Source organism: Borostomias antarcticus (assembly GCF_949987555.1).
Source record: "Borostomias antarcticus genome assembly, chromosome: 6".
In the NCBI taxonomy this organism is placed as follows: Eukaryota; Metazoa; Chordata; class Actinopteri; order Stomiiformes; family Stomiidae; genus Borostomias; species Borostomias antarcticus.
Window position 1 is genome coordinate 12,310,922 of NC_140239.1, and position 27,004 is coordinate 12,337,925.

Here is a 27,004-nt window from a genome sequence, read left to right on the forward strand (position 1 = left end):
AAGATCTACAAGTCCAACTGGGCAGCCAGGGTCCGTGCCACAGTGGTGTGGATGAAGACGTCCCACAAGGCCAAAGTGGTCTTGAAGGAGAAGCAGCAATTGCTCAGTGAGATCACATCTCAGTACATTCTTTTGATTATAGATGCATGATTGAAAAATGAATGATATTAAAGTGTAATGCTAATTTATCGTTTTTTGAATCATGCTTTTTATTATTTTGTCATTAAAGATAACAGCAACATACAATATGTTATTCACTCAGTTAGGCTATACGAAAATTAATGCTAGTAAATTGATAGATTTTGGGTGACTAATTTTGTTTGTGTGTGATTTGTTTGTGTTTTCCTGTCAGTTGGACCCACAGCTCAGGAAGTAGGTGGAGAAGGACAGAGTCAACAGCATGAACACAGGGGACTTCAGGAAGGCAGAGGAGTTTGTGGAGCCGATGCGTGTGCTGCACACATCCACACTCTGTGTCTCCAGTGAAAGAAACCCAACCTGTGGCCAGATCATTCCAATCCTCCAAAAGTTGCAGGCCCATTACACTGTGCGCCAGGGGGACTCTGCCCAGCTAGCAGATCATGAGTGGGCAGCCAGCGGCCCGCTGACGACCAACTCGGCGGCCCTACGTCCTCCGTCAGTGCGTTGGTGGCTTGCTGCTCACACTGCACCACCCTCCCCACACACTGCATGCTAATGCACTCTATACGTTGCTATGCTAATGCATGTAATATTGCTAATAATGCATTCAATAAATGAGAACAGATGTGTGAACTTTTTTTAAATTTTATTTAAAGTAGCACATCAATATAACACAGATTAATGCAATACTCGTAAGAGGAGACAGGTACAGTAAAGAAAATGTTCAAAAGCAGCATAACGAACATACAGTAGGCTACATAACATATATCAGCATACATATAGTACAGTATGAACAGCATATGACATTATGGAGATGGACACTAGACATATGGTAGGCTATATAAATACTCTAGACAGATGGCATGTACAGTAACAATCAATAGTTTGGACACCTTCTCATCCAGTTGAATGCAAAGGTGTCCAATCTTTTGACTGGTACTGTAACTGTACACAACTGTGCACACAACTCAGGTGTACAGTAGTCTGATGGCTGTACAACAAAAGCAGAATAACCTGGGGGGTTGTGTGTAGTCAAGACGTCATGGCCGATCTAAAACACAGAATTCAATATAAATTTGACTTTGTAAATGGCTGAAAGAATTGGTCTTTGATAAGTATATATAATAAAAAAAATGTGAACAGGTCAGAAAAAACAAACACCAACCATAAGAACTGGCGTCGCATGCTGTGGTTTGTGGACGATGTGGCGTGGAGTCCCATGTTCGGGCCCCAAGGTAGGTGGTCTAAAATAAGATAAAAAATAATATTAAGATAAAGTAGGTGGTCTATAATAATATTTAAAATAATATTAAGATAAAGTCTAGACCAAGTGCCCGGCTATAGAGTACCTGGTCTGCACGTATTCATGGGTTTCAAATGTAGTCCTAGACCTGCCGGACCAACACAGGTGTTTCAAATTAATGAATTAGTTCTACTGCATAAGATCAATTGAAACACCTGTGTTGGTCCCCAATATGGCAGGTCTAGGACTACATTTGAAACCCATGAATATGCTGGTCTGTGCTAATCTTCACTGTTCTGTGCTAGTATAACAGTAACATCCTGGTTCTACTCTGGTCTCCATACCTGTTCTCTGTACTGGTCCTCATGTCTCCTCTCGCCCTTCGCCTGCATCATCACCTCGAGTTTTTCCCAGTTTCTGGCACCTTCCAGTTTGGATGTGCCAGAGCCCATAGGCCACCTGGGCTGGAGGGAGAGACAGGACAATTAACAAAGTGAAAGAGACAGAAATACTGCACACAGAAGAGACATTGATATGACTGTCCAGCCTGTGATAGACATCGGAAGTTTTGCAGAATCTAATAAGATGGCTAATTTTAGCAATAATAGCTTAGCTAGCTAGTAGTGCCAACTGCCTACCTAGCACAGCCTACTCATTGACCAAATGAACATGGGGACTTTCACAGACGTTGCCAGAGCATTTGGGACAGTGAGCTATTCTGTTCTCTCTCAAAATGATTAAAGATTGGCTTATAGCCAATCAGACGACGATTACATTGCCAAAACTAGCTAGCCGAGATGAATTTGCGTCAGGCAGCCTAATGGTGGCCAACGAACAAAGGTCTCACAAAAGTTCCAGAAACGGTCACAACTGAAATGTTTCAAAGTTGCCAACTCAACGTTACAATTACCACAAAAAGCAGAACGTATAACACTCATGGCGACAGAGTAATGTTAGCACTAGCCTAAGCACTAGCCTAGGTATGCTGCTAACGTTGGAGATGAAGTAAACATGGAGATGTTACAACGCCTGTTGCTCATAGCACTAGTGCTTATTCATGTATATTGTCCTCTTATTTCGGTTATTTCAGTTATAATATTTCAGTTATTCAGTCCCTCATCACCTTTGCGCTAGCTCGATAGCTAGCTCGCACTCCACTGGAGAGTCAAGTAAACAAACAGTGCGCCCCACAATGCACAGCGCATCTGACTACGGGGTCTTTTTAGGTCAAACATCCGTCCGAGAACGGGCAGTTTCACACAACTGGAGCGCCCTAGAAATCGGTTGTGACCGCTCCGAAAACACCTCTTCAGGAGGGTCTCGGAGCGGCTGTTTTAGTGCACACTTGTCTGCGATTGTTGTGTTCACACAGGCCCATACAGAGCGCTCTCGGGCCCAAAGCTCGTTTGGTGCGCACAAACTGTGTTCGGAATCGCTCCCTATTCACTATATTGAACTATATAGGGCGTCAGCCATTTTGGGCTGAACGAGGGAGCGATTCCGAACACAGCTTATGTGTGAAACCACCCTAAGTTACTCCCTTTACGCACAAATATAATGAGCGGATATTTATTCTTGATAAGTTCATGAGGTAACTTACAGTAGGATTGATCATTTTGTGTGCATAAACAGTGGCTAAGCATAAAACATAAACACACAGAGCTAGCTAACATACAGTGCTAACATAAACAGTGCTAGCTAACATAAGCAGTCGGCAACATTACAGTAACATCAACATTACGGGTAAGAATGGGCTAACGTTAGCGAAGCTAGCCAAACTTACATCATCGACGAGATCCAAATTGTTGTCACGTCTCCAGATCCCCCAAGCTCCTCTTCTGATGAACTGGACTCAAAGACAGCCTCTCAAACCTCAACACATCTCCTGTTTTTGTGTTTGTTTGCTCATTTTATCTTCTCCGGTAGCCTAAGTTCATTCAGGTAACGTTAGCCCAGCCGGATTCAAAACATAATCCCTAGTTGTTTGCAAACCACATGGCCCAGTTTTATCCAATGGGGGGCTCTCTTGATAGAAAGTGGTGAATAATGTGGATGGTCATTGGTTTATTATGTCTGAGACTGATAGACAGCTGAATCCATGGGGAAAGCGCCAACCAATGGAGATTCAGAGAAGGCGGCGTAGGCCTTCAGGAACCAATCATAAACGCTGTAAATCTCAAGACACGAAACAGACGTCTTATACACAAAACAACGGTGTAAAATTATGTATATGATTTCTGTGCGTGTTGATATGGCGGAAAAATCTATAAAAACGTACGACGCCACCGCGGGCGCAGACTCCAGAGGGATAAAGCACAGTTCTTTTTACTCACACCAATGCTCCTATATAATTATAATTATATTATACTCCCAGTTATATTATATATTTGCTTTGTCCAGATTGCCAGTTGAACAAAAACGATCCAAGTGCCAAGTGCAACATTGTAACATATTATTCCCTGAACCAATGCAAACGGTCTAGAGGGTTGAATAGCCTGCACCCCTAGTAATTTTGCATTCATTCAATAGCCTACATAAGCATTCACATCCATAAACATAAGGCTGTGTTTTCAAGACATTCACAGCATTTCAAAATTCAACATTTGCATCATAGACTATTGAGTGCTATTCGTTTGAAGACATTTGACCTGTGTTGAGCTGATAGCATACGTTTTGAGATTAAACATAGTTTTATCTAAATGAGCCATTGTGTGAGTGTAACCTTTTGCATTCATTGTTGAAATCACATATAGTCTACCACAAAAATATTATTGCTGTGCACATTCTTATATCCATATGTAAGGATGGATTATTCATTCAACCTTGATTCCTATTAAAAAAAAAACATATTGATGAACCTAGGCGACATCTGCTGGGAGAAAGTAGCATTGCAGCCTTCAGGTCAGGTAAAAAAAGATGGCCGACCGGCTTTTAGCCAGAATACACTAAAAAAATGACCAAACTACCTTTTCCTGGTGGGATTTCGAAGTTTCAAAAACACTGACACGTAAAACGCACATATCTAGGAAAAGTCATGAAAGCAGGGCGCTGTAACTTGAACGGTTGCAGAGAATTATTTTTTTATGTAGTTGCATGGGTCACCTTGACCCACCCTCAGCTATTCTAGTGTTAAAAGTAACCTTCCCAACCCTGTCTATACAATAGACAACTGACTCTCTACTGTATACATGTGCATTACATGCCTCTCTTCTTTACAAAGATGGTCACATGTCCTGAGAGCACATGCAAAATAACAACTTATGGCTACTTTTAATGTGTACGTCTGTATGTTTAATAAAGCAATCAAGACTTGAGTATTACCTATTCTCTTGAGTACTATGTTTACAAGTGTTCATTCATGATATTATTACAATTGGCCTTTTAAGTCTGCCTACACTTAGGTTACTTAGCTAAGAAGCATTTTAATTACAATTTACTTCTAAGGACAAATACTTTACTTTCATATCTTCATATCAATATAATATCAAGATCCTAGTAGATGTCCAAATAACCCACTGTGTCCTGGGTCTACTTATTCACCACCTAAAGGGAAGTGCAAAACAGCAAGTCATGACCTTTATCCAGAAACAAAAGTTGAACCCATTGCAGCAAAATAGCTAACATTACAGGAATCATCAGTGTAACTGCTTTAGCCACTGACCGCTACCATTAATGTTATGGAAGCTGCTGCTAGTCGTTGTGAGCCCATGAGCTTACTGGCTATCCCGCTCTCATTGTGCTGGATTAGCATTGGAAGCATTGGAACTGATGTGTCCAGGTGACAAGACCCATCTTTATTTATCAGACATTACCGTCCTACCAGTCCCGCACAGAAACAAGCCAGCCGACACACATAAGCCAGGCTTGACCTGGCCTGGTTTAGTAATTATAGTATGTACAATTTTAGCTATAGGGTAGCTTTTCTAATGTTTTAAATGTATGCTTTTATGTCATGTCATGTTTGTTTTTGCTGTGGCCCAACAGCCCCTCGGACCATGATGGAAATAAGGGTTTTCTCTTTCTCATGTTATCCTTTGGATTCTTGTTTGTGTTTTTAAATCCATCAATAAATCAACCGGTGGAATGGTGGTGGAGCAATAGCGGGAGCATTTCGGATTACAAGCGGACCGCTGTCCCTGACGCTAATAATCCGCCAGAGGTCCGCTTGCCACTCGATGTGCAAATGGCCAGCGGATTCGGCCGGAGGTCCACCAGCTCGTCCATCGGGGACCCGCTGTAAGTCCGCTAGCCTTGTGTTATCTGGGTTTATCCCTTACCTTTGCAGCAAAATAGCTAACGTTACAGGAATCATCAGTGTAACTGCTTTAGCCACTGACCGCTACCATTAATGTTATGGAAGCTGCTGCTAGTTATTGTGAGCTCATGAGCTAACTGGCTATTCTGCTCTTATTGTGCTGGATTAGCATTGGAAACATTGGAACTGATGTGTCCAGGTGACAAGACCTTTCTTCATTTATCAGACATTATTTCATGTCATTTCAATTCACAGCTATTTCAGTGGCATTACTAGCTTCCGTCCTACCAGTCCTGAACAGAAACAAGCCAGCCATGCACATAGCCAGGCTGGACCTGGCCTGGTTATATATACAATATATGTGCCATTGTGTTGTGTGTGTAGTGAGAGCCCATGTACAGTAGAATCAGAGAGTCAGAGGGGGGAGAGTCAGAGGGGGAGAGTCAGAGGGGGAGAGTCAGAGGGGGGAGAGTCAGAGGGGTGAGTCAGAGGGGAGAGAGTCAAAGGGGGGAGAGTCAGAGGAGAGAGTCAGAGGGGAGAGAGTCAGAGGGAGAGAGTCAGAGGGGGGAGTCAGAGGGGCTGGTGGCTGGTAGTCTACTGCTGTACCTGCGTAGCGTGAAGCTGTCGTAGGGAACCACAGCGTACTCGCTGGGGATCTTCTCACCAGAGTGGATCTCAGCCCTGCTCAGCTGCGCCTGGAAGAACTCCTGGACGACACGGAGGACCACGGGAGAAAGGAGATGCACTTGTGAGTTCTGGTGAGTAGTAGTACACTGACTTCCTATGTTAAATGCTTATTATTATTATTATTATTATTGTACGTCGCTTTGGATAAAAGCATCTGCTAAATGACTGTAATGCAATGTAATGTAATATAAAGTAATGTAATGTAATGTAATATAATGTAATGTAATGAGGTCCATACATCCTCACAGCTCCACTACCTGGATGTTGGTGTGTGTGTGTGTGTGTGTACCTGGACGCCTGTGTGTGTGTGTGTGTGTGTGTGTGTGTGTGTGTGTGTGTGTGTGTGCACCTGGAGGTCAGTGTGTGTCTGTGTGTGTGGTTGTGTGCATCTGGAGGTAAGTGAGTGTGTGTGTGTGTCTGTGTGGTTGTGTGTACCTGGAGGTTGTGTGTGTGTGTGTGTGTGTGTGTGGTTGTGTGTACCTGCAGGTCGGTGTGTGTGGTTGTGGTTGTGTGTACCTGCAGGTCGGTGTGAGTATGTGTGTGTGTGTGTGGTTGTGTGTACCTGCAGGTCGGTGTGTGTGTGTGTCTGTGTGTGTGTGTGTACCTGCAGGTCGGTGTGCGTGTTTGTGTGTGTGGTTGTGTGTACCTGCAGATCGGTGTGTGTGTGTGTGTGTCAGTGGAGGCTCGTCCATTGAGGCAGGGGAGGACAGTCCTCCTCAGTTTTTGGAGAGAAGAGAGGGATTAAAATATAAATATATGAATGTATTTATTCATAATTAATATTATCTCAGTTTTGTTCATAAAGCAGGTTTTCCCTATGGATAAAAACCCATTATTGAAATTCTAAAGCTCCAACAGTGATAACTTGCAGCTGGAGGACCCATAGATATCTATGGAAGGCAGGCTAGCCTCCCTTAGGGCGGGTTCTTTTTTCTTAAATCAATGTAATGCCTTTTTTCTTGCTAATTTGTGATTGGCCAAAACGCGGAAAAATTACCGCAAGGGAGGACAGTAGTACTCCGGCCGTGTCTGAACAGGATTCATATATTGACATTTTGTTAGTCCAATCACATTCCAGATTCCAGATTTACCACAGTGAAGGCCGATTGGGTCGGCGTTGATGTCTGTGTTTGTCTTCCCTGTGCCATTGGAGACTTTTTGTGTGTTCGTAGCTCCATAATATAATACATCCGAAAGTATTATGGGACATATTATACATCAAACTGTTCGTCTATTTATCTTGATTCTAGCCATCTAAATATCTAAGCTGACATAAATACTTTTTGAGCTAGAGCCGTCTGAACACGACAGTTCCACTGGCTGGCTATAGCCGGTAACGTTAGCTACGAGGGGCACGTCAGGCTACGGCATAGGCAGGCGTGCAGATTGGCTGGAAGCGCAAACTGTCGGCAACTCGTCCAAAACATTTCTAGAGACTGGGTCGCAACACCGGATCGGAGAAATCCACAGCCTGGCTCCTGCTTGTGTGAGAATTGATCGCTTTGCGGTGCTTATTCCTCATCCAGTGATGGATGGGTGGATGGAAAACTTTCAACTGAATGTTCATATTGTTCTGATAATTGTAGGCTACATAAGAGTGGTAGCTTTGACAGCAACCCAAAATCTATTTGCCAACAAACTGTTTGAGAGCCAGCACACCTCAGTGTCCCCTAATCAAAAACATTTTTCATATATCACCTAACCTCTCCAGCACCTCACCAATATCAATTATTTTCTCTCTTTAGAGAAGAGTACAATCCATTACAACAACTATTGCTTACAATGTTTTATTGTTGTTTTGTAATATTTTATTATGATGATAAATAAATGCTGCATGTAGTAGAAAATGAAAGGGAAAAAGAAAGTGTTATTCAGTTTTTCATATGCTAAAATTGACTGTAAATCCACTTTAAAGCTGATATTTCAAATAATAACTGACTAAAGGAAAGTGCCCCCCAGCGCCCATGGGCGGTTCGCCTCTCTTCCTCCTGTCCTCCTCAGTTTTTTGAGTCACCAGCCGCCACTGGTGTGTGTGTGTGTGTACCTGCAGGTCGGTGTGTGTGTGTGTGTGTGTGTGTGTGTGTGTGTGTGTGTGTGTGTGTGTGTGTATGTGTGTGTGTGTGTGTGTGTGTGGTTGTGTGTACCTGCAGGTCAGTGTGTGTGTGTGTGTGTGTGGTTGTGTGTACCTGCAGGTGGGTGTGTGTGTGTGTGTGTGGTTGTGTGTACCTGCAGGTCGGTGTGTGTGTGTGTGTGTGTGTGGTTGTGTGTACCTGCAGTTCGGTGTGTATGTGGTTGTGTGTACCTGCAGGTCGGTGTGTGTGTGGGTGTTGTGCGGGCCGTCCACCCCGGCAGCCTTGGCCTTGTCCAGCGCGTCGTGGAGCTGCTGGCTGCGCTCCGCCAGGGCCTCCCTCAGCTGGCCCAGCTGCTGGCTCAGGCTGTTGATGTAGTGCTTATGCGTGTCCTCTCTCTCCTGCAGCAGGGCCAGGTAGCCCTCCCGGCTGGTCACGCCCCCAGCCCAGCCGCCCACAGCCCCCTGGGGCCCGGGGCTCCGCCCCCCGCCCGGCCTACAGGCCAGAAGGTAGAGCAGCGACAGGCAGCAGCAGAGGGCCAGGGCCAGCAGGGCCACGCGGGCCCCCAGGGCCAGCAGCCATCTCTGCAGCATGGCAAGCGCTCACTCACACCCCACCAGCATCAACACTCACACCCCACCACCATCAACACTCACACCCCACCACCATCAACACTCACACCCCACCACCATCAACACTCAAACAACCCGCAAGCTTTTATCTGCTGGTCTTTTTTTCTAAAGGGGAGAGTTGAAATTGTCCTCCGGCGTCCATGTTTTTCGTTGTTGTTGTTTATTTGTGTTTTCAATCAGAGGAATATGAGGGTTAGCCAGAGTCTGGCAGGGGGGGTTGGGGAGTCTAAAGTGGAGTCATATCCGAGAGAGCAGTGACTCGCTGTGAGTCTGCGCTGATCTGGGGTCCGTCACCGGGTTCCCCCTCTCACAGCCGGTCCTCGGACACACCCCCCTCTCACAGCGGGCGTCCTTCAAGGCGTGTCTGGGTTGGTTCAAAGGTCATCCCTTCCTGGTTAAACGTGTCTGGAACGGTGAACGGCATCAGTTATGAACAATATCGATTACCACACGGAAGGGGTTGTCTAGTTACAGTAACATGAATGAAAAGCTCTCAAAGTATCTCAGAGAATCCCAGTAAGTCACTGGAGTGTGTTGTTGCCCTCACAATACATGAAAAGCCTGGTATTCTTAATCATAATGTTTCTGATTGAACCTAATCCAGCTCCACACAGCCTAGGGTTAACCTTGGCCTTCCTGCAGTCCACAGAGTGGGCTGACAGCCTATTGACAAACCACCCGATAATAAGAGTTTGAAGAATGGAACGTCTATCGTTTACATGGTGGAACAACGTGCTGGAGCTTCAGAACTTTCTTTTAAGTCCAATGCCACCGCGTCAGGCTGGCACAACCAGGGACCAATGAATTAACCAATCACAGAGAACGAATCTGTGTTCTACCCTAGGCCTACAGGCTCTAGAGAACATATCTGTGTTCTACCCTAGGCCTACAGGCTCTAGAGAACATATCTGTGTTCTACCCTAGGACTACAGGCTCTAGAGAGCATATCTGTGTTCTAACCTAGGCCTGCATGCTCTAGAGGAGGAACATATCTGTGTTCTATCCTAGGCCTACAGGCTCTCTAGAGAACATATCTGTGTTCTAACCTAGTCCTACAGGCTCTAGAGAACATATCTGTGTCCTACCCTAGGACTACAGGCTCTAGAGGAGTAACATACAGTATCTGTGTTCTAACCTAGTCCTACAGGCTCTAGAGAACATATCTGTGTTCTAACCTAGGACTACAGGCTCTAGATAACATATCTGTGTTCTAACCTAGGCCTGCAGGCTCTAGAGGAGGAACATATCTGTGTTCTACCCCAGGTCTGCAGGTTCTAGAGGAGGAACATATCTGTGTTCTACCCCAGGTCTGCAGGTGCTAGAGGAGAACGTATGTGTTCTACCCTAGGCCAGCAGGTTCTAGAGGAGAACGTATGTGTTTTAGCCTAGGCGAGCAGGTTCTAGAGGAGAACGTATGTGTTCTACCCTAGGCCAGCAGGTTCTAGAGGAAAACGTATGTGTTCTACCCTAGGCCAGCAGGTTCTAGAGGAGAACGTATGTGTTCTACCCTTGGCCAGCAGGTTCTAGAGGAGAATGTATGTGTTCTACCCTAGGCCAGCAGAGTGATGAAGAGAGAGGCAGCGCCTGGCTGAGCTGGAGGACGTACAGAGAAGCACCTGACCATAGATTCTCCAGGAGAGCCACGAAAACAAGCCTCTCTCTGTATCTGTGTGTGTGTGCATGCGCATGTGTGTTCATGTGTGTGTGTGTGTGTGTGTGTGTGTGTGTGTGTGTGTGTGTGTGAGAGAGCATGTGGCGTTAGTCAAAGTTTACTCACAGCACAGTTGACCCTTTATTGCTCAGGTAGAGACTGAACTCATGAAAGAGCTGCTTATGTTTCCAGGTCCACCCAAACTGTGCGTGTGTGTGAGTGTGACTGTGTTTGTGAGAAAATGTGTGTGCGTATGTGTGTCTGTCTGTCTGTCTGTCTGTCCCTGTCCGTACTAACGAGACACTTTACTGTTACGTTCAGTTTTCTGTCTGCAGGCCTATTTAGGGGATTCATTAAAGCGACATGCACTTTCTGAGCTGTTACATTCATGCACTTTCTGAGCTGTTACATTCATGCACTGCTTATTCACAAGGCCTGGGAAATATGCTTATATTTGCAATCTTGGCTGAGATAAACCCCCTGACAGAATACCAGCTTCTAGATGAATGAATCAGGCTGTGATCAAGATGTTCAAGCTTCACCCCATGACTCAGGAATCGGATGTAGATATTACATCTACGAACCCTACCACAAACACAACATGACAGAGAAACATTCATTTAATATTTTGTTTTGTTTTTTGTTAGAGAATTTTGATAGACACTCACTGCAAGCTGGGAGAAACAGTCCAGACCAAACAGACGCTCCAACACAGCACAGCTCTACAAGACCAGCCTGGACCAGCTGATCAGGGAGGACAGATGAAGATGGAGAGGTCTCTGTATTTACTCACCACACACTGCTGGGCAGAGACGCTCCTTCGTACAGATCCCACAGAGTTATTCAGCTAATGCACAGAGCCCTGCCCTGCCCTCAGATATGAGAGAGAGAGAGAGAGAGTGGGTCCTGACTGGCTGTACTGCTGAGTGCACTCTCTACCTCACCCTCCTCTACCCCAGTCCTCTCCTTTTCTCTCTCTCTCTCTCTCTCTCTCTCTTACACACACACACACACTCCCTCTGCGAGAGCCCATGTGTGTTAGCTGGAATCTCTCAGATCTCAAACAGGCTCGTTGTGATCTTGAATTCCTCTTAAAGCACTCAGACACTGTTCCCCTATGAAACAGAATGAGTGGCCTGCAGCTGAACAGTGAATGTATGGTCTCTCTGTGGATGGTCTCTCTGTGATGGTCTCTCTGTGATGATCTCTCTGTGATGGTCTCTCTGTGATGGTCTCTCTGTAATGATCTCTCTGTGATGGGCTCTCTGTGATGATCTCTCTGTGATGGGCTCTCTGTGATGGGCTCTCTGTGATGGGCTCTCTGTGGCCTCAAACCACAGCCTGCCACCCTTCCTACAGTAAGTACACACACTGGCTAACTATCCTTCCAACAGTAAGTACACACACTGGCTAACTATCCCTCCTACAGTAAGTAAACACACTGGCTAACTATCCTTCCTAAGTACACACACTGGCTAACTACCCTTCCTACAGTAAGTACACACACTGGCTAACTATCCTTCCTACAGTAAGTACACACACTGGCAAACTATCCTTCCTAAGTACACACACTGGCTACAAAGCGTAAATGTGGCTGTACATATCCCTTAGAACTTAGAATAATATTCAAAGTTATCCAAACGTGATAAAAGTATAGTAAAATAAAGGCTACATTGTGTTCTAATGGATCGTGTTCTGCAGAAGATCAATAAAATGTCAACGATAAATGAATAAAATGAATAACTGAATAAAATTAATACTGATTGTACCATTCATTAGATAAGTGCATTATTCAAACGTTTCATTTCTAGAGAGAGGAGGTCAAGTAGTATGGGTACTCAACCCCAGGAGAGCGCTAGCAGCTGCACACTATTCAGATGTAACTACCTCCTCCCTCCTGAGGAGGGCGCCAGTGAGAGAGCTCTGTCATGCATGGACGAATCACAGCAGGAAGAAGCAGCTTGTAAACAGAGAGTTTAATGTTTTCAAGTCAGGACAAATGTTTCACCTCAGCTGAGTTGTGAAGGAGGAGAGAGGCTGCAGGGAGGCGTGGCTGGGCTCTCCTGCTTCGGTCTCCGGGGGCAGCAAGCACACTCTGGGGTCAGCGCTCTTATGGCAACAATCTCATCTGGGAGAGATGTCACTTGTGATGCACACACGCACACACAGACACACACACACATGCATGCACACAGTACTGAGCCGTGGTCTGGTGTTGTGCTTGGTGAGTTGTGTGCTGGTTTGGGCAGTGCTTTGCTCGGTCTGCTTCTGCAGCACTCAGACTGAGAGAAACCTCCAAATCCAACCTCATTGGGTTGTAAAAACAGAACCACCACAAAGAGAGAGGGAGAGGATTTAACATACTGTAAATAAAAGTGGTTGATATTCCTGACTTCTGTCTTCTGCTGAGTCAGTTATTCTTCAGATCAAATCGCACACCGACTTTGAAATGATGTGCTACCTATCGCTCCATCTACTCGTGACATGAACACCTGTGCAATACAACTACAGTACGTCGACATAGAAAAACCTAGAAAACACCTCAGCCAGGCTTCTGTGGTGAGGGTGGAGTTAACAAAATTCACATTTTTGTGATTTTCATGATGTTATAACAATATACATGTGATCAAGCATGTTTAAAAACTGATAATAAAAACAACAATTTCTCTGTGCAACTTCGAATACATAACACCGTACACACATAGACACAAACAAACACACACACTCGCGAGCATGTATGTGTGTCCCCTCCAGCTGTCCTCTAGTCCCCTCCAGCTGTCCTCCTCTCACCGTGATCTCCACACGCCACCTAATGTTCATCATAATAGGGCTATGAGAGAGAGAGAGAGAGAGAGAGGGGGGGGAGGGGGGGAAGAGGGAGGGAAGGAGCGAGAGAGAGAGGAGGGGAGGGAGGGACATACAGAGAGATAGGGAGGGAGACAGAGAGGGAGGTAGGAAGAGAAGGAGAGAGAGAGGGAGAGACAGGGAGGAAGAGAGGGAGAGAAAGATAGAGGGCAAAGAGAGAGAGAGAGGGAGGGGAAGAGAGCAAAGAGAGAGAGAGAGAGAGGGCGTGACATGTGGGTGGCTGAAACAGTCTGTCAGACTCCACCAGATGTCATATCTGCAGCTCAGGACCTGTTGCTAGGTAACAGCATCCCTCCAAGTCATCTCCAGCTGGTTACTAGGTTACGGCAGCTCACTATCAACTGGTCGGAGTTACTCCATGTTTCAGTGTCCTCTGTCCCTGGCAGCTGATAGGTTACTCCAGCTGGGGAGCAGGCAGAGGGTTTTTTTGGGGGGCGGGGGCAGGGGGGGAGGGTCGTAGGGCCTCAGTTTTCCCGCCCGGGCTGGGTGTGGTCGCCAGGGTTACACCAGTTCGTCCAGCAGGGTTCCCAAGCTGTGGTGCGGCTCGGGCGGGCCGGTGATGGGCTTGTTACACATGGGGCAGACACAGCGCACCTCCAACCACTTCACCAGGCACCTGCACCACACACACACACACACACACAGGGAGAGAGGCAGGCTGAGCTGGCGGCCATAGTGAGGATGAATGGTGGGGATGTACGGAACTGTCACCTGATTTGGATACTCACTTCCTGTGGAAGGCATGTTGACATGGCAACACCCCCAGCTCATCTTTGACTTTGAAGTCCTCCAGGCAGACGGCACAGGTCTGATGTACGAGAGAGGGACAGGGAGGAGGGGACAGAGAGAGAGAGGGACAGGGAGGAGGGGACAGAGAGAGAGAGGGACAGGGAGGAGGGGACAGAGAGAGAGAGGGACAGGGAGGAGGGGACAGGGAGGAGGGGACAGAGAGGGAGAGAGAGAGGGAGGAGGGGACAGAGAGGGAGAGGGAGGAGGGGACAGAGAGAGAGAGGGACAGGGAGGAGGGGACAGAGAGAGAGAGGGACAGGGAGGAGGGGACAGAGAGAGAGAGAGAGAGAGAGAGAGAGTTATGTCACAAGAACAGTAGGTTGATACTGGATAGTTCATTGAATAGATCTTTTAGTCCATTCTTACCCCATGCAGGTTCAGCTTCTTAGGGTCTCCTTTCAAAACCACCTGTGAGAGCCAGACATCTCATTAGAGAACATCTCTTCATCGCCTAGCCTTTTGAGAAAACGTTTTAACTGAAAATATATAATTTCATTTTGTGGTGATAATTCTTTACCATCCCGTCTGGGATGTGGCCACAGACTCACCTCTCTGTACCCAAACCTCTCGCTCTGGGCCTGGTGACGTAGTTTACTGAAGGGAACAAACAGAGAAAGTACAGTCAAAACTTACATAAAGAACTACAGTCATGAAGGACTGGCAGAACTACAGTCATGGATGACAGACAGAACTACAGTCATGTAGGACAGGCAGAACTACAGTCATGGAGGACAGACAGAACTACATTCATGGAGGACAGACAGAACTACAGTCGTGTAGGACAGGCAGAACTACAGTCGTGGAGGACAGACAGAACTACACTCATGGAGGACAGGCAGAACTACAGTCATGTAGGACAGGCAGAACTATTGGTGCGTTCGTTTGTGGTCGGAGGTGGCAAGTCGCAAGTGGCAAAATACCTACCTCCGACCTGTGTGCATTCGAGCTATATACCATTATATCACAGTTACCTAGTTATATCTAGTGCATTCGAGCAACTGGGGGCTGAGAAACATATCCGAATTTGCGACGAGGAAGTGCGAGTTCATGCGGTGTTTTATTTAATAATTCCTAGTAGCAAGTCGCAATTTGCCACCTCCCAGTTATAAACGAACGCACCATATAGTCATGGAGGACAGGCAGAACTACAGTCATGGAGGACAGGCAGAACTACAGTCATGGAGGACAGGCAGAACTACAGTCATGTAGGACAGGCAGAACTACAGTCATGGAGGACAGACAGAACTACATTCATGGAGGACACAGAACTACAGTCGTGTAGGACAGGCAGAACTACACTCGTGGAGGACAGACAGAACTACACTCATGGAGGACAGGCAGAACTACAGTCATGTAGGACAGGCAGAACTATAGTCATGGAGGACAGGCAGAACTACAGTCATGGGGGACAGGCAGAACTACAGTCATGGAGGACAGGCAGAACTACAGGCATGGGGGACAGGCAGAACTACAGTCATGGAGGACTGACAAGCTGACAGGGAGGGAGGGAAGGAGGAGTCAACTGATATGCCACTCAAAACCATCCAATCCAAGGAATGCTGAATTACAATCTGGGTTCACACAGTTGTATCTCTATGGAGCTGGCAACTGTTAGTGCCAGAATGATGTTTCATTTATCCATCCCTGTGGATGGGATCCTGTCCCAAACATCCACTGTGTTCTCCTCAGCACCAGCGGAGTGGATCCTGGTTCACCAACATTCTCTCCTGATACCAGTGCACAGTAATAACATGCTCAGTATTAACATGCTCAGTAATAACACAGTAATAACATGCTCAGTAATAACACACAGTAATAACGTGCTCAGTAATAACACAGTAATAACGTGCTCAGTAATCACACAGTAATAATGTGCTCAGTAATAACACAGTAATAACACAGTAATAACTGTCCTGCGCCACACCTTTCCATAGCAACCATTGCTGTTTTGGGCCCTGCTGGTATATTTTGATAGCAAAGTCATATAGCTCACTGTAAGGTCTAAACGAGTGTGTTAAAGGAGGTGTGCTGTGTCACAATGTAATAACACAGTAATAACGTGCTCAGTAATAACGTGCTCAGTAATAACAAAGTAATAACGTTTCAGTTTCAGTTTTATTTTATTTGTTAGAGAGGGACAACGTACATTAAGATATATTTTATAAAATAGAATAAATGTACCCAATTGTAGCCAAAAGGCTAGTTTACATTGGCAGTCCCCCGGACAGAAATAATGGGCTAGTACAAAAAAAGATTAAAACGCAAGTACAAACACATTATCAATAACATATAACATATATAATTCAACCCTTGCAATATACACAGTTCATCCCCACATAGTATACACATCAGTGTTCACATCTTTGATTATCTATTAACCAGTTCCTAAGATTATATTTGAAGGCGTTGAATGAAATGGACTCTCTAATGTTCTGTGGGATGTTATTCCACTCAGGCGCTGTTTTATAAGAGAAAACCGATTGCCCAAATGCGCTCTTTCTAAATGGGATTTTGCAGTCTGCTCTGGCTGTCCCTCTGGGGACTCTGGCTTCCCCTCCAGTAGCACCAGTTACAGAGGAGCGGAAATGGACTTGATTGCAGAGTGGAGGTGGTGCCAAGTTATGCCGCATTTTGTACATTAGGCAGCAGTTCTTAAAGAGAACAAGGTTTTCCCAACTTAATAGTCTATATTTTTGTTAAATTGCACAATGATGAGAAAATCTTGTTTTTTTAATCTAGTATTTTGAGTGCTTGTTTGTATAGAGAAGTAACCGGTGTTATTGTGGTGATGTTAGCAGTAGACCAGGTGGGTAGACAGTAGACCAGATGGGTAGACAGTAGACCAGGTGGGTAGACAGTAGACCAGATGGGTAGACAGTAGACCAGGTGGGTAGACAGTAGACCAGATGGGTAGACAGTAGACCAGGCAGCCAGAGTTTTTATAGGATAGTATAAGAGAGAACATGTACATTTTCGCTGCCTCTATGGACATGTGGTTCCTGAGATGCCTCTATGGACATGTGGTTCCTGAGATGCTGAAAATTTGCCAGAGTGAACTTGAGATTTTTAGAGATCTTTGAAATATGATTTTTGAATGTGAGGTGACAGTCAATTACAATACCTAGATATTTATATTATTTTACTATTTGGATCCTCTGTCCTGCAATCAAGACATCCGGTTCTCTGTGCACTTTGTTTGTTTTTGCAAAGAACATTGCAACAGTTTTAGTGTTGTTGAGTTGTAAACAGCAGTTATGTAACCAATCAGATATTTTAACCATGGCTCTTGTGAGTCTGCATCAGAGTGGTCTTTACCTTTCACAAAAATTACGGTGTCATCGGCATACATAATTACTTCACAGTCTTGACATAAATATGGTAGATCGTTTATGTATAGACTGAAGAGGATTGGCCCCAGGACCGTGCCTTGTTGTACCCCTGTACTAAGTTCTTTGAGTGTAGAGATTGAGTTCCAGATTTTGACACACTGAGTTCGAGAAGTGATCAGTAATAACGCACAGTAATAAAGTTTTTAGTAATAACACAGTAATAACGTGCTCAGTAATAACACAGTAATAACGTGCTCAGTAATAACACAGTAATAACGTGCTCAGTAATAACAGTAATAACATGCTCAGATTATGTGACTGGGTTCACTATGTTTCCTCTGTCGGGTCGTAGACATTTATTAATAAATGCAGTGAGTCATCTTGTCACACACACACGCACACACACGCACGCACACACACACACAGAATGACTGTGCTGCTCCTACGTGCCCTCACATCCCCTCCCAGCGGCAACAATGGAAGGCAGATTTTAATCACGGTGTGGAGCGTGCAGACTGTCGTCCGTCTGTTCAGAGTCATAAAGTTATTTCTGGTGGCGTCACACGGCTGTTTTGACGCGGCCAAACGTCGCGAGCACGTGAGGCTTCGGACAGGAAAGCTAGGTTCATACGCCATGATTAGGAATCGGACAATGGTGACGACAAATAAGTGTGTCAGTGTGACACACCATTGTTTTCCTGTCTCGGTGTGTTTATTGTTTGTGTTGACGGCCACCAGCAATTCTCCCTGTTGAACAATGTGAGGATACATCCGTTTCCCAGGGCAACACAATCCCCCTGCTGCCAGAGCAGACCAGGCCTGGGGCTTCCTGTTGTTCCTCACACACTACTTCTATCAGGGAAACAAACGTCTCTATAAAATACATATCTATCAATCTGTGGCATTGATGATGTTACCACCATTAAAATGGGCAGTCTGCACAGCCAACCCTGGTGTGGTGTTGAGTGGGTGGAGAAGGAGGGAGAGCCAATGCCAGGTAAGGTGCCCAAAAAGTGAAAGGTTCAGCTCAGCGGGACCTGAGTGGTAGAAACCATTAGAAAAGAAGGAGAGGGGGATTTCCAGACCCCCCCCCTGTTCACCAGACTGACCGGCCAGACGCCAGGGCTCCTTTACCTCGCTGCTCCATAAATTAGTTATTCCCGCCCTACCTTGAGAGGTCGGATTATCGCCAATACGGCCCAGCATAACAAAGTGTAGAGGTCATTCATAATGTGCTTCATGCAACAACAGGGCTTCATTTATACAACTTGTATCCTGCATTGTACCACAGCTGTTCGCGCCGGTAAGCAGTGAGCTGAACCCGCATTGAATAGCGAGAGCACACTCTGACCGACCACAATGCGGACTGGTGAACAAGGCACGGGAGAGCCTGTTCTATCTATCTATCTATCTATCTATCTCTCTCTCTCTCTCTCTCTCTCTCTCTCTCTCTCTCTCTCTCTCTCTCTCTCTCTCTCTCTCTCTCTGTCTGTCTATCTATCTATCTATCTATCTATCTATCTCTGTCTGTCTGTCTGTCTGTCTGTCTGTCTGTCTGTCTGTCTGTCTGGGTGTCTAGCTGTCTGTCTGTCTACTCTATACTGTCGGTCTATCTCTAGTGATTACTGTACATTAGCCAGACAAGGAAAAGGCATCGCCAGTCTGTCCTGGTGCTGGAACCATCAACCAGCCTCCCACGGAACCAAACATCCAGAATGGGCCTGGGAACCACAGGCCAAGGTGGGCGAAGGAGCCATTTCACTATTTGGTTCATTATCAGTTGTTGTGTTGATGATTGTATGTGTTTGGTTTAATTGTGTATTGGGCACTAGGGGCCCCTCACTCAGGCCAAAGTGAGGTGGGTGTGTAGCTGGGGTAGGGGCGGGCACCTAGCTGAGAGGATGCTGTTTTTTTTTTTTACCAGACCATGAGAGAGCCAGGTAGAGAGGTGTTCAGGAATTTACATCCAAACACCCAGGAATTTACATCCAAACACCCAGGAATTTACATCCAAACACCTTAAACCTTTGTCCTCTCACTCCTTTTGTAATTCATCACCTCCCCCAAATATTCACATAGCTGTGCTAACATACAAAATGGCTTCCAGAAGGCCATCTGTCTACAATAGAATAACCATCCTTTGTCCCCAATTGCCGCCCTTTTTCTCATGTCACATGTCTGTACTCTTGGCCACGCCTGCCATTTCATATGATGTACAATGCAGTAGCCAATCACATCCTGGAAAGACCTTACCTGTGTTTTGACTGCATATAAGCCACAGCAGAAGACCAAACGGGCACTTCGCTGACTAAACCACCCTTGTTGCGTTTTCAGGAAGTCCTTGCGCTCGTATGCTTTTCACAATAAACCAGACCTAACCTTTTGAACGAATCTTGGTAAATCCTTTTTGACTAGATCAGTTATATTACAACACAGTTGGCGACGGGGATGGGATCTACTGCCGTGGGGTTCGCCTGGAGTGGAACCAAAGGACGCAGACGTGCGGAGCGGTAGCCGCTCTGGAACTTCTCTCTTTGCGTCTATGCGCACTGGTTCGGAGAAGTCCGCCGTTGGTTCCACTCGGCTAAACTCACGGTACGTTGAAAAACGAATCCTTTTATGCTTGTTATTTGCCATGGTTTTGGTTCAGATTGTGTTGGTCTGGATTGTTGAAAACAGAAACCCCGGCGTGGGTATTTAGTACGTATTTAGTAAGTAACTATCTAAGGAAGTTGTGAACAGCAATAGATATATTTATATATTGTATTGTCCTTTGATTTCGTCCTTGTTTCGTTACGAGGGTATAAACAGTTCAGAAGAAGTGTGAGTTTTGGTCTCGTGAATTTGTTCCCCTGTAGTTGATGTACAATTCAGGTTGTTTATCGGTTGCAGCTTAGAACGGGTTTTTTGAGTTAATACGCCAAAGAGTTGGCACAGAACAGGTTTCCCTTTGGCCGGTCGCGGGTGGAATTAAAACCGCAGAGCCGTTGTTTTCTCAACGAAGGTAGCTACAGGGAGTGGTTTTGGTATGTTAGTCCGACCCGCGTTTCTGGTAGAAGCGTTTGTCCCTTTGATCCCGGGTGGTTTAGTCAACCTAAACTAAGTTTAGCTTTGACTAAGTGGCTGGTGCAGCCAGGCATGCTTGTCGTGTGTTAAGTCGTGTGTTCGTCCTCTTTTCGTCATCTTTGGTCGTTCTTTGTTTTGCGTCCCCGTGTTAGTCTGCTGTTTTACTGTTGGAGTTTCGGCTCTGTCTTGTATGTGCACGGGGTTGTTAGTTTGTTGTTTACTGTTTGAGCCTCGGCTCTTGCCTTGTATTGTTTGTTAAGCGCGCCATGGATCCAGGTAAAGTATTGTAAGTATTTTGTACACTGTTTAGACTGTTAAATTCGTAACTGCTAGATTTCCAGTAGGCTAGCTGGTTGTCTGGGAGACGCAGGAAAACACCACTCCGCTCTCCCGGTGATCCGCCATCGAGCCAGAGAACAAAGGACCAGTTGACTGGGTGAGTTATTTAGCGGTTTAATGTGTCTTTGTTTCTTTCGAAATTGTATTCCTTTGTTTATTTCCCGCCTGTGTTTAACTATACTTTTCTTTTCACCGTTAGTTTTGAATTATAGGCTGTAGGGTATTGTGTTAATTATGAATACCAATACTAGTTCGCTGTCTGGGCCAGCTAAGATTGTTGCGCAAAGGTTTTGGGATGATGCTTGTGTACAGTATTTGATCTGGGCGAAGCATTCTGATTTCCCCCTGTCCGGTACACTCAATATTAGTGAGTTAGCGACTGTTAGGGCTCAGTTACAGGCGTTTGAGATGACTAGGTTAGGAAGGGAGCCTGGAAATGCGATAGATTGGAATGCATTCAGGAAGTGGGAAATACTCGCACACGAGTGTTTTTTCAAGTCAAAAAGAAGCGTAGCTGACGAAGTTAATCAGAGAGAGGAATATTCAGAGTCCCTCCCCCCTCCTAGTCATTCCGTTTTGAACTCTATCACGCCGACTCGGCACTCAGAGCTCACACATCCTTCCCAAACTATGACTGGTTCACCCGCAGCTGCTGCCCCGCCTCCCAACTCTGTTTTTCCGTCTGCTCCCAACCAACAACGACCACAGGGTCGTCACACGAACAAGAATCGTAGGTATAGAAACAGAATAGACTACAGAATGAAACCGAGGGAGGGAAACGAAAACGGAGACAGAACTGACGTGTGTTTTCACTGTGGTAAAACTGGTCACTGGATCAGGAACTGTCGCAGTTACCGCAGGAAAATTGAAAGGGAGAATCCTGCAACCTGGGATTCGGCGCCACCTGCTGGGGTTCCCTTGAATAACCCACAAGGTAGATTTTAACTAGCAAATATAGACTTATTTTTTTAAGGTAAATAAACAGGACGAGACAGATGTAGCTGAGGACGTAAGGTTTGTACATGATAGTGGGGGGGATAGATAATGTTTGCCAGTGTCTTAACCTGAATACAGCATCTCCTAACCCAATTATATATTTTTAATGTTTATGTTAAATATCTCATGTTTATAGTTTGAGGCACATTCATCGGGGCTGAGTGTTTTTCTGAGTGTTTTACAGACAACTGTCGTTCCGGGAGTGATGGGTGAGTGCCGAACCAGGAGACGACACAGGACCGGAGGTGGAGATGGGGGTTACCGGCCTGTTTCTCTACAGATGGGCGATCTGTGGTTCGTGAGATGCAGGACCAACGCCATGTCACCAACTCACTGTGAGCGACAGATAAGTATGACATAGGGAAGAGACCATTTTTGTCCGAAGCGGGCCCAATACTCTGTCCTCAAATGCAGAAGAGGGAAGTTTTTAGATATACAATTTTTAGCTATACAAATGAAGCTTTGATGGATTTTTTGATTAATTGATAATTGATGTTTTCTTAATTGTAAATGAAGCCAGTTCATTTTAGTGTCATTTTATTTGAGTGATGCATTTTTTTTTCCCCCACCTCTGTTTTATCCTGACTTCAGGAAATTTTGTTTCTACCCTTAGGGGGGGGGGGTTATTTTGTTGAGACAAGAATGTGTTTATTTTATTGTATTTCATAAAATCGCAAGAGAAATTCTAGAGCCAAATCCAATTGCCTTGATCATGACTGGGGACTGGGCGTGTTAAAGTCATTCTAACACTGCCCTTGATGTCACTGTAGGCTACTGCAGACTGGCTCTAATGACACTTGGAACAGACACCCTGTTTAAGTTTTCCTGACTGAATAACACAATTTTTCCCCAAAGCAGGAGCTTGCACTTAACCATGTTTCTGAGTATCTCCCAAAAGACTGCTGATAACCGTTCCTGACCAAAGAGGGAAACAGGGAAACCAGACCAGAGGACTCTCCTTTTTTCTCTTCTGTTTTGTCTCTGTTTGTCTCTCTCATCTGTGGATCCACAGACGGAGCACTTCATCAGCCTGTACTGGGGGAGCGGGAGCGCCGAGGTGGCCCTCCAGCAGCACGACCCGGGCCGGCCCTACGTGGAGCAGTACCGTGTGGACCGGGTTCAGTTCAAGAGCCTGTACGTGCTGCTGGCGCCCTGGCTGCGCACCTTCACCCTGCTGGACCAGGACAGGGACTCCCTCCTCACCTTCCGAGAGCTCGCTGGCTGACCGCTCTATGCAGACCTGCCAAATGGGAAGACAGACTACCAGGAGCAAATGAGCAGCCTGAGAACAGGCCAGAAAACATGGAAGAGAAGTAGATGTTGCGGGAGGAACCTACCCGTCAAAGATGGAACAATCAGCACCAGGACATTCTGGCCTGTGTGGAATAGCTGTCAAAAGTAGCTGAGAGGACGGTCCATGCAGCCGAACCAGAGATCTCAAGAGCAATCGGAAAGTGACCTTGACAGTCACCGCCACACTGTCCTCTCCTCTGATGAGCAATCGGAGAGTGACCTTGACAGTCACCGCCACACTCTCCTCTCCTCTGATGAGCAATCGGAGACTGACCTTGCCGGTCACCTCCTTCTCGTGGTTGTGGTATGACAACGTGGAAAATCTCAACAGCAATGACTGCACCTCTAACCGCACACACTGGAACCTACATTAAACATTCAGAGACGCAAACATGGAAGCTATGATCCAGAGGAAATTACATGCGATTATTCACAACAAGAGTGAATGAACTTTGAAATTATCTTGAAAAATATCATATTTGTTTACAAGAGTTACAATGGTTGAAACATGAGTTGATAAATAAGTTTGGGTTTTTCCTCTAAATTGACCAAGAGGTTTTTTGCCCTTCTTACACTGGTAACCATTTATCTTTTTGCCTTGTTCAAACTTTAAATCAAGGTTTTTTGGTGAATGGTTGTCCACTCTTAGACTATAAATAGTATAATCATGTCATCTTTTTTACCTTGTTTCCTGTCAAATTTCTGAAACAAGGGGTTTTGGTGCGTGATTTTGCACGTGGAAAGAAAATCTTTTTTTCTTTTTTTTCACCTAGTGGAGAGATTGTTTCCTTTCCACATGTATAGCATAGCTGAATGTTTAAACTTTGTGTTTGGATTTTATATTTTATTTTTGTGTACCTGTTCAGGCACAAATGGGGGATTGTTCAGGGATTTACATCCAAACACCCAGGAATTTACATCCAAACACCCAGGAATTTACATCCAAACACCTTAAACCTTTGTCCTCTCACTCCTTTTGTAATTCATCACCTCCCCCAAATATTCACATAGCTGTGCTAACATACAAAATGGCTTCCAGAAGGCCATCTGTCTACAATAGAATAACCATCCTTTGTCCCCAATTGCCGCCCTTTTTCTCATGTCACATGTCTGTACTCTTGGCCACGCCTGCCATTTCATATGATGTACAATGCAGTAGCCAATCACATCCTGGAAAGACCTTACCTGTGTTTTGACTGCATATAAGCCACAGCAGAAGACCAAACGGGCACTTCGCTGACTAAACCACCCTTGTTGCGTTTTCAGGAAGTCCTTGCGCTCGTATGCTTTTCACAATAAACCAGACCTAACCTTTTGAACGAATCTTGGTAAATCCTTTTTGACTAGATCAGTTATATTACTATCACAGAGGCATGGAGGGAACTCTGTTTGTTGGACTACTGGATTAAACACACCAAAAGCTGAATCTGTTTCCTTTGTATATCTTTGATGGTGCATCAGTGGCTTTTGAATGTTGCTTTTGGAAAGTTAAATTTTTATTTAAAGGAGTAGTTTGGTAGCATCATAAGCCCTGTTATAAGATTATTTACGATCATATACAACAGTCCATAGAAATTTTGACAGACTTTGGACTCTTGAGATACTTACTCCTTGCTCATGTCACAGCTAAGTACAAAATTGATCTCTATATGCCCATAGACAGCAGAGGGGTATGTACAGCAGTGAGTCCTGGGGGGTAGTAATCTTACCCGTAGGATCTCACCGTCTGCGGCATTCTGCACCACCGCTCGCATGCCCATAGAGGGCGTAGTAATACTACTCATTGACCCATTGCTGTAGCCTTGTCTGGCACATTAGATGAGCCTACCTTGTTCTCAAACTCCTTGTTCTCCATCTGGTTGTAATTTAATTACAGTATCTATCTCTGTATCTGACGTCAGGTCTATGTCTGGTAACTCATATGGAACAAGGTATCGGGACAAGTAGAGGTTAACACAGTGCGCTGTAGCGCCCAGGACGTTTGCGTCTGCACACGTCACCGCTCACATGGGTAACTAGAACCACAAATATCACAGGGCACACCCCATTCATTCGTCCGTCCATCCAATCACCACAACCGCGTGTACTATAAACCCAGCCTACCGGAAAACACCACGACTGCTCAGCACCAGCACACGCATACCAGTTACGGACAATGCAAGCTTCCCTACTAACACAGTACGTAAAACTGACGGGACACATTGGTGGTATTGTGGTAACTTTGCGACGGTACCAGCAGCGGACCTAGCTGACACCTAGCTGACACTTGCCTTTTCAGTCGCAAAATAACCAAAATAGCCGTCCTCAAGGACACTGTAAGGGAACGTAGCCGCCACTGCTGCTTAAATCCGTAACTACGATGTAATTAAATAACGTGACAATGTGGTTAGATCACAGTCCCAATCTGACTTTATTGGAAATGTGTCACAGTGGGTCAGAACATTTGTAAATTACTTAGGTTTTAAAATAAATTTTGAAGTCATACAGTTACAGAATTGTAATAATGAGGAGAAATCCTGCATGTCTGTTTTGTGTGTAATTTCTAATTTACAGTTAATATTAACACTAAAGATTTGCAGTCTAGGCCTAATAAAAATAATGATAAAAAATATGCCTATGAATAAAGTCCTAATTTTGCAACCTAAATGTGAGCAATGAACGCTGAGCAGTGAACGTAAAACAAAGAATGCAAGGCATTGGGCTACTTTCTTAGGTGACACAATTGAAGAACTAGACAAACAAGTTACACACTCTGGTACAGTAGGTGGCTGTATGCACATTAAAGTTGTTTGCGATCCGCCACTAAACCCAGCGAAGAAGAAGAAGACGGGTTACATTTCCGCTCCGTTTGAAACAAACGATTGAGAAACGATTGAGAAACGATTGAGAAACGATTGAGAAACGATTGTCCCCGCGACAACACAGATCCTGTAAGTATCTCAATTTCAATGTATACATAGCTAGCTATGTATTTTGGTATCGTCCCAGATAAAACACCAACGTTATGTGCAAGCTACCCTTTTGTAATGATTATCTATATGCAGATGCTCTCTTCCAATGTTAGCTAACTAGCTAGCCAGCTAACGTGATTAGCCTTTTTCTGTACATCATGGCTAGCTAAGTAGCCTACGTAAAATTACTCTGTCGCAATTATTGTTATAACTTTCGCTTTTGTGTAATTGTAGCTTAAATTATAATGTTGGCTTGGCAACTTGAGAATATTTCAGTTGTGTACACTATAACTTTTATGAAGTGTTGTCGTGGGCCATTTTTTTCCTAATTACGGGCAATGGTGGAGTCTTCTCGAGTCTAGCAGGCTCGCGCGAGCTCCTGCACGTTCGTACTGTTTCATCGCTTGGAATAAAATGCGATAATTAGCTTACTCATTGATTTCGCATTAACCCACGACACCGTTAGTATGTGTTTGTTTTTAGGCATTCATTTTTCCGAAGTTAACGTTAACAGAATACTAGAAGCCCCAACAACGGAGCTAGGCTAGCTAGCAGGATTTGTTATAGCAGCCATCTTGGCTTTTTTGGTTACAGCAGCCATCATGGTGGTTTTGGGATGTGATTTCATGTTACTCTTAACTGTTGAAATGGTTGCTCATGTTGTCAAACGGGTAAAGAATTGTGTACTACGTTTTCAC

General features: G+C 45.1%; 2 protein-coding genes across 2 annotated transcripts in view; both read right to left on the minus strand.

Annotated features, from left to right (window-relative positions):
• LOC311310490 (chondroitin sulfate N-acetylgalactosaminyltransferase 1-like) overlaps nt 1-8,988 on the minus strand; it is a gene marked incomplete at both ends in the record, with an annotated part of 120,478 nt that extends 111,490 nt beyond the window's left edge. The window contains 2 exons of the mRNA XM_084440002.1: nt 6,246-6,346; nt 8,629-8,988. Of these exons, the coding sequence (XP_084296128.1) occupies nt 6,246-6,346; nt 8,629-8,988 (461 nt within the window). The remainder of the gene's footprint in view (nt 1-6,245; nt 6,347-8,628) is intronic.
• A 5,056-nt stretch (nt 8,989-14,044) lies between these two features.
• Nucleotides 14,045-27,004, minus strand: part of rnf122 (ring finger protein 122) — a gene marked incomplete at both ends in the record, with an annotated part of 47,702 nt that continues 34,742 nt past the window's right edge. The window contains 4 exons of the mRNA XM_084440003.1: nt 14,045-14,159; nt 14,272-14,351; nt 14,699-14,740; nt 14,881-14,926. Of these exons, the coding sequence (XP_084296129.1) occupies nt 14,045-14,159; nt 14,272-14,351; nt 14,699-14,740; nt 14,881-14,926 (283 nt within the window). The remainder of the gene's footprint in view (nt 14,160-14,271; nt 14,352-14,698; nt 14,741-14,880; nt 14,927-27,004) is intronic.